Here is a 20,848-nt window from a genome sequence, read left to right on the forward strand (position 1 = left end):
TTTCGCATTGTAAAAATTGTAGATTTAGTATTTTTTTTATTTTTTTTGGTTTATAATCATTTGGTTCATAGGGGAAATGACCCTAATAGTCCAGAGTTCGATCGCGAGGTAAGTAAAGTCTACCAAGAAATTGTTCCACCCAAAAATCGAACCCGGGTTCTCCCGAAATCCATCTTTTTTGGTGAAGCTTATTAACCACTTGAACCCATAATCATCAACATAACATAAAATGATACAACAATTAGATTGATTTAATTCGTCTTCTATAAATAGTAACTAATTATTAAAAAAGTATTAATTTTAGATCAAGTGATTAGTAAATTTCTAGGATAAATTATTCAGGAGAATTTGAGTTAGATTCTTAATTACTGGGCCCCTTTCCCTTAAACGGATTCTGATTTTTTTTCCTTTTTTCCGATTTACAATGAGCTAGGATTTTGATTATGTTTGTGCGCATTACACATAAATGTATTAATACTCCCTCCGGTCCTATATATAAGGAACACATTGAGAAAAACACACATATTAAGGAGGCTTATTTTTTTATTAAAATTTCTAAAATGTTATGTGTTATTCGAAAATTAACCTTGAGAATGTGTTTGTGTAATTAATGCATAACGTTGGAATATGTTGCATTTTACACAATTTAATAAGGGTATATAAGAGATTATCTATTTAATAAAGAATAAATTTAAAGAGTGTTTCTTATAAAAAGGACAAAAAAAATTTCTAAAATGTTTCTTATATATAGGACCGAAGGCCGTATTTTCTTAGTTCTCTCCCTACGATTGATTAGGCTTATCCAAAGTGATGAATTTAGAGAGTGATGAAATAAGTATGAGTCTACCAACACCCCCGGTGGTCCGCTACTATTTATTCCGCTGCATCCAGCTAGCTTTATTGGTTTGGTGGGGTCTTGTTTTAAAGTCTAAACTCTAGATCTGTATTATTAGCCCACTCTACCTCTCTCTCAATATTTGTTGCCAACATAACTCAAACAATGATAAAAAGGGAGGTGTATTTATAAAAAATATTTGTGGTGGAGGTTGAGGCTGTTGTCTGAGGTGAACTTAACAATGATAAAAAGGGAGGTGTATTTATAAAAATTATTCTGACACTCAAGTCGGTATAAGTTTAAAGTAGAGGTTAACTTAGAGTGAATTATATCTCTCATAAAATTGTGAAGGATTGTTTGATAGACTAATATATGTGATATTAGATTTGACTCGGTTAAAAGTTCAATCCAGAACAATAATCCACCCTACGTGAGCACCATTTTCTATTATTTCTATTTTTTATCATTACCAAAGTTTTTTAATATTTTGAAGTGGATAAAAGAGATTTTGACTCATTTAATATCACATTTTCACATTTATATTTCTAAAACTATATAATAATGAAGGAAATAGAAAGAATACAAAATAGAGAGGATCCCAACTAAGAGATATATTACTTTATGGATCTAGATGCACCGAGATAGATTCTCATTTGGTTCACTATCCTTTTTACTTTTATAAAATGATAAATTTCAATTTAGATTTTATATTAGTAATTAAAAAACCTCATCCCGATCGCAGTTGTGGGAGATCGAACCGTGATCCTGCATACCAAGTTTAACTAACGATTGGTAAAAAATAATAATAATGTCCCATAGTCCTAGCTCAACTGACAAAAAATGCCGAAATTGTTAGGTCGGACGTCATGATCCGGGTTCGAACTAAGGATCTCTAAGTTTATTTTAAGTGGATTTACCTCATCCAAGATAAAATAAATAAATAAATAAATAAATAATAAATGAGCTTGCTTCAAACAAAAAAAATTAGCTAAAATACTTTAAATAATAACTAGGAATTAAATATGATATTTCTACATGAAAAAGTATATATTTAATCCATTTCCAATTTTCACATTGTCGTTTTCCTTTTGGATCAAACCATATATTGTGCACATTAGACTTTGCCATGTTTATAGTCAAATGTGCAGTAGAATTGTTTGGACCTATCCAAATGTGTGGATCTTCTCATCTATAACACGAGGAGCATGTTAAAATGCCATGTTAAATCTCCACTTTCCATTAAAATTTATACAAAGAGATGAAACTTACAATAAAATAAAGGGACAAATAATAATTAATTGTTATTGCATTCGAGGCCTGCAGGCCCTTATATTGTCTTTTAATTAGTAAGTACAACTCTTCTTCGTCCCCTCTGAGCATAACTTAATTGGCATGGATATTGCAGAAACCGAAATTCGAACTCTGGTGCTCCCATTTATTCATCTTTAAAGGTGAAATTTTAACTACATTAGGGATGTATTCTGATGTTTAAAATGTGATGAATTGTGGACAAGTTATTTGATTTTGCAGCAAAGTATAAACAAATTATGTGATTTTGATCGTTCCAAAAAAAAAATGCACTTGTCTTAAGCTAGATCCACCAAGAATCAAAAGTAATAGGACCTTGTCAAAGACTCATAAAGCCAAAGCATAAGTTACAGAAGAAGCCTAAGCATTTGTAGCAACAGTACAACATAACAACCAAAGCTAATATGATTCCTTATTCTAGCTTCTTCATAATTATTAATTGCTTCATGATAGCAAACAAAATCAAGACTCTGATGAATATTGGAACATGTGAAAGGATGGATTAACAATGCTAAACCCTCCATCTATGAGCAAATTATGGCCACTCACATACCTCGAATCATCGCTAGCAAAATAAAGTGCTGCATTTGCGACATCATCGGTTTTAAATGTCACACCCTTAAGATTAGCCAACAAGCTCATGGTACTTTCAAGCATATCGTCGTTCAATCCAACAAATTGTGTTGCCAAAGGAGTTGCACAAGCGTAAGGAGACAAACAATTAACTCTAATCCCAAATTGTCCGAGTTCAACTGCTGCATTTTTAGTTAAACCAACCACAGCATGCTTTGCACAACAATAAGCATGTGAGGCAGCACCACCAACATAAGAGCTTATGCTAGAAGTACTTATAATGCTACCGGTACGAGCTGGGATCATGGCTTGTGCTGCGTGTTTGATGCCGAGGAAAACACCTGTGAGATTGACGCTTAGTACACGTTCGAAATCTGCTTTATCGTTGTCAATGATTCGAGAGTTGTTAGGGCCACCTATGCCAGCATTGTTGAACATGATGTCGAGTTTTCCATACGTTTGTACAGTTGTGTCCACAGCGTTTTTGATTTGGTTTTCATCAGTGACATCGCAGTGTACATATAAACATGTTGACGATCCTATGGATTGAGCAACTGAGTGTCCAAGTTCGTCTTGGATGTCTGCGATCACTACTTTGGCTCCTTGTTCTACGAATATCTCTGCAGTGCGTTTGCCGATTCCACTAGCTCCTCCGGTTATCAACGCCACTTTTCCTTCCAGTCTGCATAGAAGAAAAGAGTCACTAGGCCTAATTAATTCCTACACAATTCATTTTATTGGTTGAATCTAAACGCAGAATCTTGAAGAGACGTCAAACTTAGAGACTAATTACTTTACTATTTCGTATCTACATACAGCATCAAATTATTTTAAAAAAAAAAAATATGCATCTGATTTTAAGTTTATTTTCGTACATAGATGAAATGACAAAGTCATCATAAACTCACACACTTTCTACATAAGTTATTTTGACCGAATAAAAACATGCGTGTTTACTATAAATGTTAAGATCATGAAGCATACCTTCTGCTGACTGCGGCGGGGCTTGAACTTGCCATGATATCTATATCTATATGAGAAAATGAGAGAAAACTATGAGAAAATGAAGGAAAGGTAGAAAGGATCAGTATATTAGAATGTTAAAACGAGCTTAATTAATAGCACCAATTATGCAGGCCAAAGTCACTCTCATTTTATTATTAATTAATTTTATAGGACCGTATATTAAGAAAATATTTAGTCTTTTCTATGTTTTTTTGTTTCATTCATTCCATGCTATCAATATCAACCAAGAAGTGCTAATACAAAGGTAGTAATATTTAATTTAAAAAATAATAATTAATCACAAATTCCAACATTAGTTTGTCTGGCTATGTGTCTTGATCCACTTTCCAGCTGATCATCCAATGTAATAAGCCGAAATTAGCTCCCACTATGGACTAAGAATAATTAAGTTGGAATCTTATCATCTTCTGTTCTGAGTATCTGAGGAAATTTGGTCACCTAATCTATTAAATAAATAACAATTGAAGTATATAATTGTAACAGAAAATTTGGAATTCGTTGGAGTAAAGACTCAAATGTGACAGCTTAGGGTAAGATGAAGAAGACAATGTTTGATGGAAAATTGGTATTCATTCATTTGCCATAAAGGCATATATAGACAAGGTGATTACAATAATTATCAACATACAGTAACAAAAAGGATCCAATGAAGATAAGGTGACAGTAAAAATGATTTATTTTACTAGGTTGGATATGCTGTCACAATATTTTGTATACAAGAAACTAATGATAGAAATAAGTAGATTTTAAAAGTCTAGCAAGTGGTCAAATTTATGATAAGATTTTTAACTAGAGAAACGAGATATGATAAGTTTCAGGATTAACTTATTATATCATGGGTGTGTTTGGTAAGTCCAATAAGCTAGGTTATAGCTTATTGGACTAGCTTATAAGCTTGTTTGAAAAAAATAAAAGTGTTTGGTAAAAAGCTTTTCTCACGAGCTTATAGTTTTTTTTGAGATGCTATTTCAAGTAGCGTTTGAGCTTATAGCTTATAGTTTTTTACAATTTTTTCCATTTTTAACCTTTAATTTAATTTTATTATTTTTTATAAAACAAAAAACTACCAACTAAAACAAAAACTACCCACTACATATAAATATCCTTTTATGTCTTTTTATATTTATCAATCATTTAAAAAGTTAATTTTACCAAACACTTTAATTTCAATCAGCTAGCTTTTCAGCTATCAGCTATAAGCTAGCTTTTCAGCTATCAGCTATAAGCTAGCTTGTAGCTTAATTTTACCAAACAGAACCCATGTTGTCTTGCCAAACATTGGATTGAGACAGAATATTGTACGGTTATTATATCCGTCTCTTTATTCTGTGCACCAAACGACCTCTTTATCTTTGCATTGTTTATCATGTTATTCTTATATTTTTTGTTTGCATCTTTTGTATTGTATTTTTGTTTTTAACGAAACATTGCCATTATATTCTTTTTTGTTAGGTTGTTGTATCATGTTTATATATTTATATATAATAATTTCATAAATATTTTATTAGATTTGATGATCATCAAGATCAAAAAAATTGCTATCAATAGATGGCTTGCATTGTGCGAAACAAATGAAAAAGCTATAAGCTATAAGCTCATATGCTACTTGAAATAGCATATCAAAAAAAGCTATAAGCTAGTTAGAGAAACTCGTTACCAAACACTTCACATTTTTATCAAACAAGCTTATAAACTAGTCCAATAAGTTATAAGCTAGCTTATTGGACTTACCAAACAGTGGCTTAATGATTTTACAATCCAACGCGTCGATATGATAGTAGGCCATGGAAGAGATAGAGTTCAACGATGAAAGCACCATCGTAAGGGTTCCCTCAAATAAGAATGTAATTGATGGAGGATTGCAAATTTAATTATGAATCCAAGGATATGAAATTGGAGAGAACAATATGAAAGGTAAAATTAATAGAAGGGAACCCAGTTACAGACGGCGTTCCTTTGCACATAGACTGAAGCAGTGAAGGGAATTTTCATCAATTTTCTACATACTAATTAATCATTGACAATCATTGCTCTATTTATTTATTTATTCACTACCAATGAATATTTTCTGTTAGAGATTCCTTGATTTTAAAATCAATTGCCATTTGTTCCATTTCCATAACTAATTCTATGTTGCTTGGTGTATTGTCTCATATGTCATTTTGAATCATAACATAAATAGAGATCCCATTGGCATGTTACAATCTGTTTCAATAATCTTCTATTCACAATCATGAAGAAATCAAATTAATCTGTCCCCAACATCATAAAACTTCTACTAGATGTATTCAAAATATAATGAATGTTAACTGCATCAACAATGGACTGTGTGCATACAAATCCTCGGCAGTTGGCATCCACAGGTATCTTACACACTCCTCTTTCCTTCATCGTAGTTCTCACGAGGGAAACGTCTTTCCATCGCATATATGGAACCAAAATAACTCGGAATTGGACTAAAGTTTACTGAGAGCAGGTATCTTACACACTCCTCTTTCCTTCATCGTAGTTCTCACGAGGGAAACATCTTTCCATCGCTCTGCTGCTGCATAAATGTTAGACAACACCACATAGTTAGCGGCATTTAGAGGCTCAAGTTCAAAAAGTCGATTAGCAACAGTCTCTCCTAACTCTGAATCACCCTCTAGTTTACATGCTCCAAGAAGTGCACCCCAGGCACCAGCATTAGGCTCCACATGCATTGATTTTATAAGTTCATAAGCATCCCTTAATTGCCCGGACCGGCCTAGAAGATCAACCATACATGCAAAGTGATCAGGTGTGGGACTAATGCCATAATGTTCCTTCATGGAGTTGAAGTAATTCCAACCCTTATCAACAAGCCCAGAATGACTACAAGCTGTCAGGACAATTGTGAAGGCCGCCTCATCTGGAATTATCCCTTCCTTCAACATCATATCAAATAGTTTCACAGCATCTTCCCCATGCCCATGAATTGAAAACCCCTGAATCATCGAACAATATGAGACTAAATCTCTTCTAGGCATTTCTTGAAACAATTTAAATGCCCTCTCCATGTTTCCACACTTTGCATTCATATCCACAAGTGCTGTAATCACATGGTCTTGTTGAACATCAACGGAGCTGTTGCTTACATAAGAATCAACCCATTTAGCCCTTTCTAAATGACCCAATTGAGAAGTAGCCGACATCAAGGCAACCAATATGAACTCATCAGGTTTCACATTCATTGATTCCATCTCATGAAAAACCTCCAACGCCTGATTAGGCTGACCATTCTGAACATACCCCGATATCAAAGCAGACCAGGCAACAATATCCTTTTCCGCAGCTTGTTCAAATAAGAACCTCGACGCTGCCATATCACCAGCCTTAGCATATCCATCGATCATAGTCGTAAAAGAAACTACATTCTTTTTCGGCATAGAATCAAACACACCCCTAGCACTACTCAAATCTCCAACTTTGACAAAACCGTGAATCATAGCATTCCATGAATTTACATTCCTGATCGGCATTTCATCAAACACTTTCTTTGCCTCAACCAAATTCCCAATAGTAACATACCCAACAACCATAGCAGTCCAAGAAACCACATTTCTGTCAGACAATCGATCAAACACCTTACGAGCATCGCCAATTTCCCCACACTTACCATACATATCAATCAAAGTTGTACCCACATACACATCCTGTTCCAAACCACACCTCAACACCGAGCCATGAACCGATTTTCCTACAAAAACCTTGCATGTTCCGTTACATGCTTTAATGACAGAAGGGTAAGTGTAACCGTCGGGAAAAGCTCCCTCTGCTTTCATGCGAACAAAAGAATCGAGGGTGTAAGAAAAGAAACTGTTTTGACATTGGGTTCTGATGAGTGTGTTCCAAAGGAAGGTGGAGGGGTTAAGAACACAGTTGAAGACGGCGGTGGAATAGAAGATAGAGGAAGTGGAAAGTGTGTTGGCAACTGAAATGAAATTGGAAATGAGGAATTGGTCTTGATCAAGGCCTTTATGAATAATGGAAGCATGAACTTGTTGAAGATGTTGGATTCTCTTGCAAGCTTTGAGAAGGGTTGATATGTTTGCATTTGAACGTGCTTGATGGATACTCATAGATAGAAGTTGGCGCGGGACTTCAAATTCTGTCTCTCATAAAAGGTTAATTTTACAAAAACAATGGTGTTTGGAGTTTAAATTACGGCTATTAGAAAAGAATTTAATTTATATGCATAGTTGGGGTAAAGTGCGTCCAATAATATACCGACATATTATGTATGGTAATTAAAAACACATGATGTGTTCATTCATTAAATGATTTGGCAACGCGTCATTGGATGTTTGTGTAAAAAAAATTACACCGACGGTGCACAACAATTAAACTCATTAGAAATTCGGACATAAATTGACAAAAAACACCAAAATAAATTCAGACATAAATTTTGCAGGGTACTAAGACCATCTCCAATGGTGTAGTACCTATTAGGTACTATCATTGGAGCAATACTTGTTTGAGTACCTAATAGGTACCGGTTCTACAATAAGCATTGATACCTATTTTGTTTTTGTGGGTCTCATTTATAAAGATGTATAATTATTGGTGAAATGTGTTATTGATAGGCCTATTTAGAACTTTTTAAGAGATGTTGGGTTGGAGGGATTGATTAAAAAATTATAAATGAGTGATATGTATACGTGGAGCCCAATTAAGTACTAAAAAATGAGTATCTCCATTATGGATGCTCTAATTAGGTAAGTACTCTATCCGGTCATTTTCATAAGAAACACTTTAAAAAAATTGCACAGACTAAAAAAACACGTTATAAATAGTTATTTTCATTTAATACTCTTCTAAATTTAAACTAAATTTAAACTTATTTTATGTATATCCTTATTTAAATACTTTTAATTCAACTAATTTACTTATTTTTAATATTATCTCTCATAATAAATAAGGGCATAATTGAAATCAAACATTTAAAACATTTGAATATTGGTCGAAGTTTTTTATAAAAATCACCAAATTTTTTTCTCCAAAAGTGTTTCTTATAAATAGACCTGAGGGAGTAATACGTAACAATATAAATAGGACATAAATTTTGAGAAGCAAATCATTAATCACTATTATTTTTTATTTTTTTATAACACTATTAATTTTTTTAATTATAACTTTGGTTAGAATTAAAAAAAGTTAATAATGTTATAAAAATTAAAAAATTAATTCTAACTTTAATCATCATATTAAAAGAAATCAAGGTTGTTTTTTTATTCTAACGTAATCATCCTAAACAGTGGATGAAAAAGAGTGAAGTGATAAGGAGGTCAGTGAATTGATTCTCACCCACAACAAAAACTAATAATATATAATAGTACTAGTTATAAAAAAAAAATAGTTGTACCTGTTTTTGGAAAATATGAAAAATGTGAATTTTTTATAATTGATAAAAAATTGTTTTTTAAAGTGTATTAATTTAACTCTTCTACTCCTAAAAGTTTCATGTTCAAACCCCTCTTAAAGTATTGTACTCCACACTGGCAAACAAGTTGAAATACTCAGCGCTAGAGGTGCTCTTAGCGATGATGTGGTACAAATGGTGGCTAATTTCCTCGACTGTAAAGTGGAAAAACTTCCTTTTGTTTATTTTGGACTACAGGTATCCTAGAAAAGCATCAACTTGGGACCCTGTGGCGGAGGTGATTGAGCATCAGTTGCATTCTTGGCGGAATAGGTTTGTTAGTCTCAAATCAAAGGGAGAGTGATATACTACTAAATTCGGATTTGAGCTCAATTCCAATTTTCTTCATGTCCTATTTTAAGATGCCAATTTTGAAACGGATTATGGAAATTCAAATAATTTTCTTGTGGAGTGGGGTGTTAGTTAAAATAAAATTTGTTGGGTTAAGTAGAAGGATATTTGTAGGCCAAAAAGATAGGGTGGTCTTGAAGTGAAGGATTTAAGGCTATTTAATAGAGCTTTCTGTTGGGTAAAGAAAAAACCAAATTTTCTTAATCAACATCAGCATATATTACAGGAGAAAAAAGGAAAAAAAAACTTGGCGGTTAATACTTATAAGTTATAACTTATAACACATGTTCTGAACTCTACAAACAAGACCATACCTTAGTATTGGTCCAAGGAAAAATTAAGCAGCAGAGTACTGCAACTTTAGCATTACATGGTTATCAATAAAATAAAACGTGAAATGGAGAAAAGCTTCTTTTGGTTTCTCCTAGCAGGCTAATAGGTCTATATGATAGCAAAGAGTATTTGCTTGGCAAGCAAGGCATTGTGTTAAAAGATTTTATCATTTTTCATCTTTTTGACTTTCTTACACTCTGAGCCTCGCCTCTGGCTTCCCCTAACCTTGATTTTTGATTATTTCCCTGCATTGTAGCATGTCTCTCTTGGAAGGTATTTGTAGGATCTCGTGACGGCCAAGGTTGGGAAAATTGTCTAGTTGGACTTGCATAACCTTTAGAAGATGCAAGCCTAGCACCAGCCAATATCTGATCCTTTAAACCTTTCACTGATTTATAGCCTTGTATTTCGTCAGCATAACTTTTTCCTTGAGCTTCTTGCTGCTCCAATTCATAAAAGCTTTCCCAATCTATTCCATCTCCTGAATTTTGGAGCTTCTCATCACCTTGGTTGCCCCATTCCACTCCATCTGATATACTCCTTTGCAGAGATGTGCTTATCCTTGAAGCTCTCCCAGAGATAGACCTCCTACCTTTTGTTTCTTCCTCGATTGGATATTTTCTTGTATCGAATCGGCTTTCAGAAGGGTAGGTCCACTTATAGCCTTTGTTGTTGTTGTCCATGTTTAACTCTATAGAATGCATGTCGCTTTCACCGGATTCCTCTTCGCACTCTACTCCATTGTCAACCTCTCCTTCATCTTCTTCTTTATCTCCGGTTTGATGGGAGCCTAATCTGCTTCTTCCCAGATATGCAGCAATTTCTTCATCGTTCAATTGGGTGGAACTACGCCCTTTTTCTCTAACTTGTTTGCTTCCTAGAAAAGCTTCGAGCTGATTTCTGAGCATATCAACAGCAGCATTCTTTTCCTCGTGCTGATATTTTGCCTCGGAGAGTTTCTTTTGAGCTCTCTCCTCGCGTAAAAATTCGGTTAACTGCATCATTTCCTTTTCTTTATCTACCTCTTGACAAGCTTTTGTTGACACTCTCCTTTGTTTCTCTATCTCGGATTTATCGTCGTCGACATCTCTTGCTAACTCATCACATACTTTCTCAATAATTTCTCTTGCTCTCTTCTCAGTTTCAAGTTCTTTCACCACCTTAAGAAGGGATGCTTTGGTCTCAGCCAGTTCTCTCCCAAGCTTCTTATTCAAACTTTCCAGACGTCTCCTGAGCTTCCGCTCTACATCAAGTTCTCCTGCAACAGATTCAATTGCAGCCTCAACAATTTCTCGCTCCTTGATTTTCCAAGTAGCCTTTTCTTCAGCAAAACACTTCATCAAATAATTTATCTCATTCTGATCTGAGCGTTGTTCATGGATAAGCTGATTGACCTGTAGTCGAGCTCTCTCGAGCTCAGTATGTAGAGCTGAGATAAGAGACATACTAGAAGAAGGACGGACTTCGTGACCCCACATGCGGTTTATAATTTTAAGTAGCTCTTTCGATGTTGTTAAAGCATTACTGACATCTTTCAAACGCGGTTTAACTCCCACAGTAGATGAAGCAGGGGTCTGTGCGCGAGATCTGGTTTCAACCTGCACGAAAATCATGATGCAACCATAAGAAGACGTGTGCAATATATGTTATTCTGGAGACATTTTAAACTATACTAAGAAAGTTAAGAGGGTATTATGCAATCATGTTGTGAAAGCAATAAAGAACTAAATCAAACCATCTATTCAAAGTAAAACATGTTTAAATTAAATTTGATATGTATTCTGATACGAATAAAGAACACGTTGGCATGTCATAATCTATTTCAGTACATTTTCTATTCACAATCATGAAGAAATCATATTAATCCGTCAGCAATACCATCGAACTTCTAATAGATGCATTAAAAATACAATGAATGGTACGGGCATATCAACAATGGACTATGTGCATGCAAATCCTTGACAGCTCACACCCACAGAGCATTTTCATCTATCAATCTATCTATTTTTCTATAAAACAATGACCTAAAGTGAACACATGCCAAAATCTTGATGATTTCTTTTCCCACTCAAACATTATTTCATTTCTTCTGCTGATTTTATACATGGTTTTTGCGATATTAATCTATAATATTTGATATGTATCCTGATACGAATATAGAACATCTATCTATCTATTTAACTTTCTATAAAACAATGACCTAAAGTGAACACATGCCAAACTCTTGATGATTTCATTTCTTCTGCTGATGTTTTACATGGTTTTTGCTATATTTTCAAGGCTTGTGTTTTTGCACCGATAGATTAGCTTCAACGAGGATGGATCCTATGTTCTTGTCATGTCAAAATTATGTTTTTCTCTCTTTTCAAAGACATTGAAAAATTATGACACGATCCACCTATTTGATTTCAATGAAGTTAGAAATGCACACAAGAACAAATTCATCTAAGCATTTAACAAAAGAGGATCCACTCTAGTCCTCCAGCTTCGCAAACATGCAATTTCTACATAAACTTATCAACCGAAAATCTCCAATGAGATTATCTATTCCCTACTAAGTTCCATATGCAAGTTGGTTATTCTAGCAACAAACAGAAAAACTGATCCACATTTTCAAATTTGTCTCAGCATAAAATGCTTTATATAAGAATATACCTCCATAACACTGGCATTGCTAAGAGAATCCAAAGGTCCAACACGGTTTTCTGTGATCCTCGACCTGTGAGAATTCGACGGTGTTCTTCTATGACGATTACCAGTTCCAGATCGATCCATTCTCTACAATAAACAAAAATTAACAGTACTCTGTAAGAAATACACATACACATATACATAACAATCCCAAACCAAACTTAACTAAATATGTACTATCATATAATACCAAATTATGCAATACATATTAATATTAATTAAATATCAACATTATTGCTTGTAAGTGAAGTCAAAATTCCAGACTAACACATGATCTGGACTCAGAATATTCCACATTCCATGTTTTATTATTATTATTTTATTTTATTCTGTTAACCCTCCGGTTCTCGGGGAAAACACCTAAGTAATCCAGAGTTCTGCCGCAAGTTAAGTAAAGTTTGACAAAAAAAAATGTAAATGTTATATTATTTAATTAACTAATTAACTAACTCACAACAAATATAGGTCCACTATGATAGATAGAAATAAATATATAATTCAAAAACAAAATTAATTAAATAAATAAATAAAATAAAATAAAAACCTCTGATGTAGGACTATGTGATGGATCAGACAAATGAGGAGGCAAAGAAGCAGAACAAATAGACCTAGAATTTCCATTACCAATCGCAACCCTATCTTTTGATTTAACCTCTTTTTTCAACTTCACATGATCATTAGATTCATTACGCATTTCCTTAACACTAGGCGAAGGAATCTCATTCATTTCCCATAAAGTCGCCGCCAATTTCCTCGCCGAAACTGGAGCTTGTTTCGATTTACTACCAGACATCGACGGCGGATATTTCGGCGATTCAAGTATCCTCATCGCCGACGATGGAGATCGTGAGTTCAGAAGCTTCCACGTAGGTACAGGTGTAGTGGATCCACACCTTTTCCCAACTAGAATAGCGCGTTTGAATCTGTAATTTTGATTCATTACTGATGAAGATGATGATGCTGATGATGAACATCCTCGTTTTCTGATTTTTCCGGGAAGTGTATCCATTTTTGTTGATTTTGGTTTTGTTCTGTTTTTTCTTAGCATTAGTAACTAATTTAATCTCTGTTTTGCTCTGTTTTGATTTGATTCTGTTAGATTTGATGAAACATAGCAAGTGGCGAAAAAGGAAGGAAGAGAGAGTGTGTGATTGTATACGAGATGATTTTGTGGAGGGTGATTAAGAGTGATTACGTGGCGGGATTTGGATGGTTGGATGAGAGTATTTATGGAATCCAATGAGCGTGATTGGAGGGTGGATTTGATATGATGGCACTGGTTGTGTATTGAAGTGAGGAATGAATGTAGTATTATAGTGAAACCGTGTAAGTTGCTTTTTGGCAGTTGGTTGGCACTTGGACTTTTCTTTGTTTGACAACAAGTACTACCAAATTTAATTCTCTTTGAAGGATGAGGATGTCCTTTTCACCAGATTAATTGGATATATTTATTTCATTCAAATAATTTTCAAACATTTTTCATTAAATACTCTTTACTCCCTTGACTCATGTTTAGTTGTGTTAGCTCATTTCAGGTTTTTCTTTTTTTTTTTTAAAAAAAAAAATAGAGAATTTTACTCAATGAATAAATGTTTATAATTTGAACTTTATTCTTTCGTATATAATATAATGTTTTTATCAACTAAAGTAATCTCACGAATACATTTAATTTGAGTTTATTTATTGAGGTTGTTGAAAGGAAAATCATTTTCATGTTATATTTCCAACTATATAATAATGCCACACTTTTTGTCAAAAATAAAAAAATAAATAATGCCACACTTAATTTTTAGGACTATATATGTCACGATGATACAACACACAACGACTCATAATGCGCGGAACACGCCCCGTGGGGGAGGACGGGTATAATACTAGTCAATTGATACTTGAATAAGAGTAGAATATACTTGTATGGGAAGTAGGGTTGGAAATGAGTCGAGCTGAGCTGAATTTGACTCAACTCAGCTCGACTCAATAAAAAATAATTTATCTCGAAACTCGAGTTCGGTATGAACATTTTCTTTAGATCAAACTCAACTCGACTCAAGCGTGTGAACAACTCGATTCGCTCATTAACTCGAATAATATAATTCATCTTCAAAATTTTAAAGTAAAAAATAGTTGTTTCTTTCTGTTTTAATTAAATTAAGCATAGGGAGAAAAATTTCAACTTTTTTCAAATTAAATATCTTCAATACCTAACTTAATTCTATTTCTAGTCATCCACTTCATACTTGTAGTTAGCCTGCGTATCTATTCTCAAGAAATGATCGATGTGGGACTTTGTTTTGAAAGCTTACATACATGGTACTACTTATTCTATTATTGTAAGATGTTGGCTTATTTCAATTTCTTTTTCGTAATCGTTAAATGGTTATATATATAATTGAGTTATCTCATGAATCGAATTATATAGAATTTAAGTTCAACTTATTTAATTAACGAACTTTAATTTTAGTTCAAAATTAGCTCATTTGGTTCATAAACTGAATTTAACAAATTAATTATCGAATTGAGTTTCAAACTATATTCAAATTGGCAGTCAACAAGCTAGTTTCATTGCTAATTTCATTTTGTTTTCCTTTTATTTTATTCCACCCTCAAGCTCAAGCTCAAGCTCAAGCTCAAGTCAAAGTGATTAGCACTTCCCACTATCATTTCGACTCATGTGGTGGATCTAATAATTTGGGAACAACTTTTTTACACATGGGCTACAACTCATGACATTCTGCTGACTGGATTAGTTATGATAATCTCACACTTTATTTGTGTTGATTAAAACTATTTTTTTAGCGTAAATCATCATATTATACTCTTAAATAAATAGATAATAATGGGATTATGAATATTTTAACAAAGTCATTAATTCTATTAATCGGTTAAGCCGGTTCTATTTTTAACCATTTACTATTAATTAATTCTCTAAAGTTATCTAGTTACTATCAACTAATCACCAATATACAAGTCACTAGGTTTGATCTAATGGTGAGAAATTTGAGTAGTATATGCATTAGTTTTAAGTTTGATCCTCATTGACAACCTTGTAACCAAAAAAAATTAATCACCAATATACATTAACCATTTTGAAATATTTTAAAATCAACGACTTATTTGAGAACGAATTTTGAGCATATATTAGGATGACATTATCAACAGTTCAACACTAAATATGACAACCTCTTCCATTATCATGTCGTAGAAGATTACATTGTGTACTATGGAACAAGACAAAACTCTACATCTCGTACTATCCGTTCTTTTATGTGTGCATAATATATAGTATGAAGTATAAAACAAACAACCAAACAATGATAAGATGATGTGCCTGCATTTTTTTTAGTTCATTCAAAATTGAAACACCCCACATAATAATCACAGAAAAAATGACAATTCTCATCCACTTCATAATCATACTATTTTCATTATTTTCTCTCTTGTGCTTTACTTTTACTTCTGCTCATATCATACCCAAATTTCCTTCTTCAGTGGTTAGTCCAGAGTTACAGCAAACTTCTGTTTCTGTCCCAAATGGACTTTATAGGACAAAATTCTTTACACAAATACTTGATCACTTCAATTATAACCCTCAAAGCTATCAAACTTTTCAACAAAGATATCTCATCAATGATACTTATTGGGGTGGTGCCAAAAAGAAAGCTCCAATCTTTGTCTACACAGGAAATGAAGGGGACATAGAATGGTTCACACTAAACACTGGTTTTATGTTTGAAATAGCACCCTATTTTAATGCCCTTTTGGTTTTTATTGAGGTAAATAATAGTTAAGCCTTTTCATTAATATTTTCACACTAGAGAAGAAATAGGTAAGGTAAAGTTGTTGGATTCGGGTTGTCTGCGGTGACTGCATGCAGTCGTGTAGTCACAACTTCCTGGCAGTCTGATTTTGATCGGACAGTTTAAAATTTTACGACTAAAACTACACAACTGTCCGCAGTCAGTGACTGCACATAATCCGAATTCAAAGTTATTAGACTTTGTAAGATGCAAAAGTTTAATATAGTAAAAATATTTTAGGTCTAGATTTGACTTGGACCCGTAGTAGGCTAGACTGTAGGCTCATATTGTGCGATATTATTGACACCCTTATTCCTAAGTGATAACCATCAAAATACATGGAAAATAATTTTATTTTATTATTTTAAAAAAATTGCAGCATAGATACTATGGAAAATCAATACCATTTGGAGGAAATGATGAGGTTGCAAATAGAAATAGCAGCACACTTGGATATATGAGCTCCACACAAGCTTTGGCTGATTATGCAACTCTCATAATTGATCTTAAGAAGAATTTGTCAGCAATTGATTCCCCTGTTGTTGTGTTTGGAGGATCCTATGGAGGAAGTATATATTAAATCTTTTAATTGTTTCTTGTAACTAATTTATATCTTGATTTTCTATATACTATAGTTCAATTGAATACCACAATTTCCATAGTTAAAATTGGGTAGTATTTGTATTTCAGTGCTAGCTGCATGGTTTAGGTTGAAGTATCCACACGTTGCAATTGGAGCTTTGGCATCCTCTGCTCCAATCCTTCAATTTTTGGATTTGGTTTCACCGTATACATTCACTAACATTGTCACTCAAGACTACAAGGTCAATAACTTTTCATGTACAATTGTTTTTGTAGTTCTGCTTTTTCCGGCCTGTATTCGTCTTGTGCAGACCCGTTATTAATAATAATATATTTGCCGTTAAAAAAAATATATATACAATTGTCAATTTTGTCCCATTATAATTAATAAAGTTTTTTTTTTTTGTGTGTTGCATATAATTATATGATTATAGAGTGAGAGTGAGAATTGTTACAAAGTGATCAAAGAGTCTTGGAAAGAAATAGAAGACACAGCCAATGCACCAGGAGGAATAGAACAGCTACATAAATCATTCAAAATATGCAAGTGAGCCTATGTTTAATTAATCCCATAATCTATCTAATTCTTTTATTTTATTTATTGAATAACCACATTAACTTATTCTGTTGAAACAGAAATAATACAATTACTGCAGATGCTCTCAAAGGTTGGCTTCAAACAGCTTTAATGTACACAGCCATGACAGATTATCCAACACCAACAAATTTCCTAACTCCCTTGCCAGCTTATCCAGTTAAAAAGGTACCATTATAATCTTCAACTCATTTTGAATAAACCATCAATTTAATTAAACTTTGATACTAATTTATTTTTTCATAATAGTAAAATTTTCCATATATGATTGTGCCAGATGTGTGAGGCGATCGATAGCATATCCACGGCTGGAAACGAATCGCTCACCAAGATGTATGCTGTAGCAAATATTTTCTACAACTATACTGGAACTGTCACATGTTTTGATTTTGGTAATGATTCAGATGATTCTATTGATCAGGGTGGATGGAATTGGCAGGTATCTTATTTAGATATGTACTAGTACACCAGTAAGTTTGAGATGGATAATTCTGATAGATTAAACATTTTTGTTTGAATTTTGCTAATAATTAATTAAGCAAAAGTTAGAATCTAATTATTAACTAACTAATGTTGAATTATTAATTAATTTGTTGTGCTTGTAGTCATGTACGGAAATGATAATGCCCCTAGGTGGGAACAATGAGGAGAGCATATTTCCAGCTCAGAAATGGGAGTTGGAAGACACACTCTCTTACTGCAAACATGAATATCACATAGTGCCAAGACCCCATTGGATTACTACTGAATTTGGTGGTCAAGTGCGTAATCAATATTAATTACTTCTAAATTACGATCTGCAACTGCAATTGTGGTCTCGATATTTTTTTTTTTAATATCTCCGTAGTTGCATTTGTTCGTATTTTGCTACAATATATTTTGAAATTTTTCAACACGGGAAAGCAAAACAATGTAATATTCGATTATGCTTATGTGTAGGATATTGGCAGAGTTCTGAAAAGGTTTGGGAGTAACATTATCTTTTTCAATGGTTTAAGAGACCCTTGGAGTGGTGGAGGGTAACATTCACATCTCTTTCTAATTTTTATGTATCCTAGATTATTTTTCTTCTTGTTATGATTACTAGTATGACACCAACTAATTTGTTGAATGCAGGGTATTGAAGAATATATCAAAAAGTTTAATTGCTATAGTTGCAACAGAAGGTTGGTTTAAAACCGAATTAATAATTAGTTGTATTTGTTTATTATATCTCTATTATCAATTTATCATATTTCACTTTCTTGTTTTTATGTGTTTTGAATTAAAGGAGCTCATCATGTAGACTTGAGGTTCTCAACAAAGGGAGATCCAAAGTGGCTAAAAAATGTAAGGAAACAAGAAGTAAAGATCATAGAAAGTTGGATATCCCAATATTATCAAGACCTATTACTACAAGGATGAACAAATTAAAGATTATATTTTGTCATTTTTATCTTTTGAAGATTTTATATTATTATTTGGATTAAGGAGCTTAAGGACAATATTGCTCCTCATATATAGTGTTACTAGCATTTAACTAATATATGCACATGTTAATTATGAAACACTAGAGCATCTCTATTGGTCTTTTTATTTTATGGAACCAACTTTAAGTTTTTTTTTTCAACCACCGGTTGTATCTGGTTCGGGGGTCAGTTCTGACATTAAGTGATTCCAACTCTTTCCCGATCGCAATTGCGGGGATCAAACCACGATTCTCCTTACCAAATTCGCCAACTTTAAGTTTAGTACACTATTAATAAACAGTTTCTACAATGATATCATAATTATGGAATACATTTTTGCTCTATTGGTCAAACAAATGGGGCATCCTATATTAATGATAATAAGATGCTTTATTATGCAATCAAACATTAATAATGATGATATTATACCTTTTGTTTTTGACAAACGATGATATTATATCTACAATTTTTATGTTACTCTTTTTTTTTAATAAACAAAATTGAATTATAAATGAGTACAAGCGGTACTCAATCCCTTACAATTCGAGACAGAGAATTATATACTTTGTAAACATACGATAGGATTAATACACCAATCCGAGAAAGAATAGGTGGACTTGCGCTCAGCTCTTCCGCTAAACCAAATCCACGAGATCGCCATGTTATCAACAAAAATAGACACATCAGCCACCACCTCTTGGAATATGATATTGTTCCTCAATCTCCATATATACATCAAGTACTAGTTAACCAAATTAAATGTCGAATACGCCTACACTTTTTTGATTTGACGATATCTCTGCACATAATTAAAGAAGTGGTTTAGCCCTTCCTCACGTATGTTTAAATTACATCCCATCCATTTGAATGTTGCATTCCACACCATTTGAGAGAAATTGCAAGTATACAAAAGATGAGAGCAATTCTCTACATGCATAAAGCAGAAAACACGTGAAGATTTATGAGGATTTGTAATAATGCCTTTAGAAACTAAAGTTGCCCGCATTGGTAATTTCTCCAATAATAATTTCCACCCAAACACACTCACTTTTGATGGCTCATCATTGGCTCTGCAGGTTTTATGTTACTCTCATTGTCAAGTCAAATTCCTCCAACAGAAAAAAATAAAAATAAAATGAAATCATCATTCTATGAAACTCACTTCAATACCTCATTGAAGGCTTCACACTTTACCAAGATGAAAAAATAACAGCGCTCCTTTAACAACGCTTATATCTTAAAAGTGTTGTTAATAAAACATGAAGCTTTAGACACCACTTGTGAATAAAGTCTATAGAGGGGATCAATAGCTTTTATATGTTGAGTAAAAATAAAAAATAAAAAACTAAAATAGCTTTTATATGTTAAAAATAAAATGTTCATAACCCTCGTCTTTCAATTAATTGAGATTGAAAACTTCCATATCCCAATTACATCCCTAAATCCAAATCCGACTAAAAGAGGAGCAAAAGCCAAAAATACATTTATCTAAAAGTGACATATATGATATATCCAAGCCAAAATTCATTATCTGTTAGTGACATATAGCCAATGACACTGACACATTTTTTTTTCCGTGATCTTTTGTTTCATTCAATCTCTCTTTCTCCTTATTAGCAGATGGTGTGGAATTGGAAAAATACTGTATTGATTCTATATTGCGTTACTTTACAAGAATACAATATGAGTAAATATATACAACTTAGCCCTTGTTAATTTGGGTATGAAATCTCCTATAATAAAGATACAATAAAACTCATATCTCCTATAATTAATCTATTATCAAAACAATATCCCTATAATTTCTCTTAACACTCCTTTCTCCTTATTCATCAAATTATTGATAAGATTTTTTCTATATCATCCCTT

The 20,848-nt window shown here is 33.1% G+C and overlaps 4 protein-coding genes across 5 annotated transcripts; 1 reads left to right on the forward strand and 3 right to left on the reverse strand.

Moving 5' to 3' along the window:
* Window positions 1-2,442: 2,442 nt before the first annotated feature.
* Window positions 2,443-4,312, reverse strand: LOC123890345 (secoisolariciresinol dehydrogenase-like). 2 transcript variants are annotated; one of them, XM_045939937.1, is made up of 3 exons: window positions 4,034-4,309; window positions 3,701-3,746; window positions 2,443-3,398 (listed from the first exon to the last, which is right to left on the reverse strand). In XM_045939937.1, exons 2-3 carry the CDS (start codon window positions 3,733-3,735, stop codon window positions 2,606-2,608), a joined length of 828 nt encoding a protein of 275 aa, XP_045795893.1. In that variant the 5' UTR covers window positions 3,736-3,746; window positions 4,034-4,309; the 3' UTR covers window positions 2,443-2,605. The 2 variants fall into 2 exon arrangements, with proteins under 2 accessions (XP_045795893.1, XP_045795894.1); XM_045939938.1 differs by having other exon boundaries at window positions 3,701-4,312.
* A 1,309-nt stretch (window positions 4,313-5,621) lies between these two features.
* On the reverse strand, window positions 5,622-8,038 carry LOC123890344 (putative pentatricopeptide repeat-containing protein At5g37570). Its single transcript, XM_045939936.1, has one exon. It carries the CDS (start codon window positions 7,840-7,842, stop codon window positions 6,199-6,201), a length of 1,644 nt encoding a protein of 547 aa, XP_045795892.1. The 5' UTR covers window positions 7,843-8,038; the 3' UTR covers window positions 5,622-6,198.
* Window positions 8,039-9,766: 1,728 nt separating this feature from the next.
* Window positions 9,767-13,899, reverse strand: LOC123890346. Its single transcript, XM_045939939.1, has 3 exons — window positions 13,102-13,899; window positions 12,522-12,644; window positions 9,767-11,464 (listed from the first exon to the last, which is right to left on the reverse strand). Exons 1-3 carry the CDS (start codon window positions 13,603-13,605, stop codon window positions 10,040-10,042), a joined length of 2,052 nt encoding a protein of 683 aa, XP_045795895.1. The 5' UTR covers window positions 13,606-13,899; the 3' UTR covers window positions 9,767-10,039.
* Window positions 13,900-15,849: 1,950 nt separating this feature from the next.
* Window positions 15,850-19,078, forward strand: LOC123890347 (lysosomal Pro-X carboxypeptidase-like). Its single transcript, XM_045939940.1, has 10 exons — window positions 15,850-16,330; window positions 16,734-16,923; window positions 17,045-17,178; window positions 17,371-17,483; window positions 17,573-17,699; window positions 17,809-17,970; window positions 18,137-18,292; window positions 18,471-18,550; window positions 18,648-18,697; window positions 18,802-19,078. Exons 1-10 carry the CDS (start codon window positions 15,944-15,946, stop codon window positions 18,933-18,935), a joined length of 1,533 nt encoding a protein of 510 aa, XP_045795896.1. The 5' UTR covers window positions 15,850-15,943; the 3' UTR covers window positions 18,936-19,078.
* Window positions 19,079-20,848: the final 1,770 nt, after the last annotated feature.

Source organism: Trifolium pratense, linkage group LG6 (genome assembly GCF_020283565.1).
Source record: "Trifolium pratense cultivar HEN17-A07 linkage group LG6, ARS_RC_1.1, whole genome shotgun sequence".
Lineage (NCBI taxonomy): Eukaryota > Viridiplantae > Streptophyta > Magnoliopsida > Fabales > Fabaceae > Trifolium > Trifolium pratense.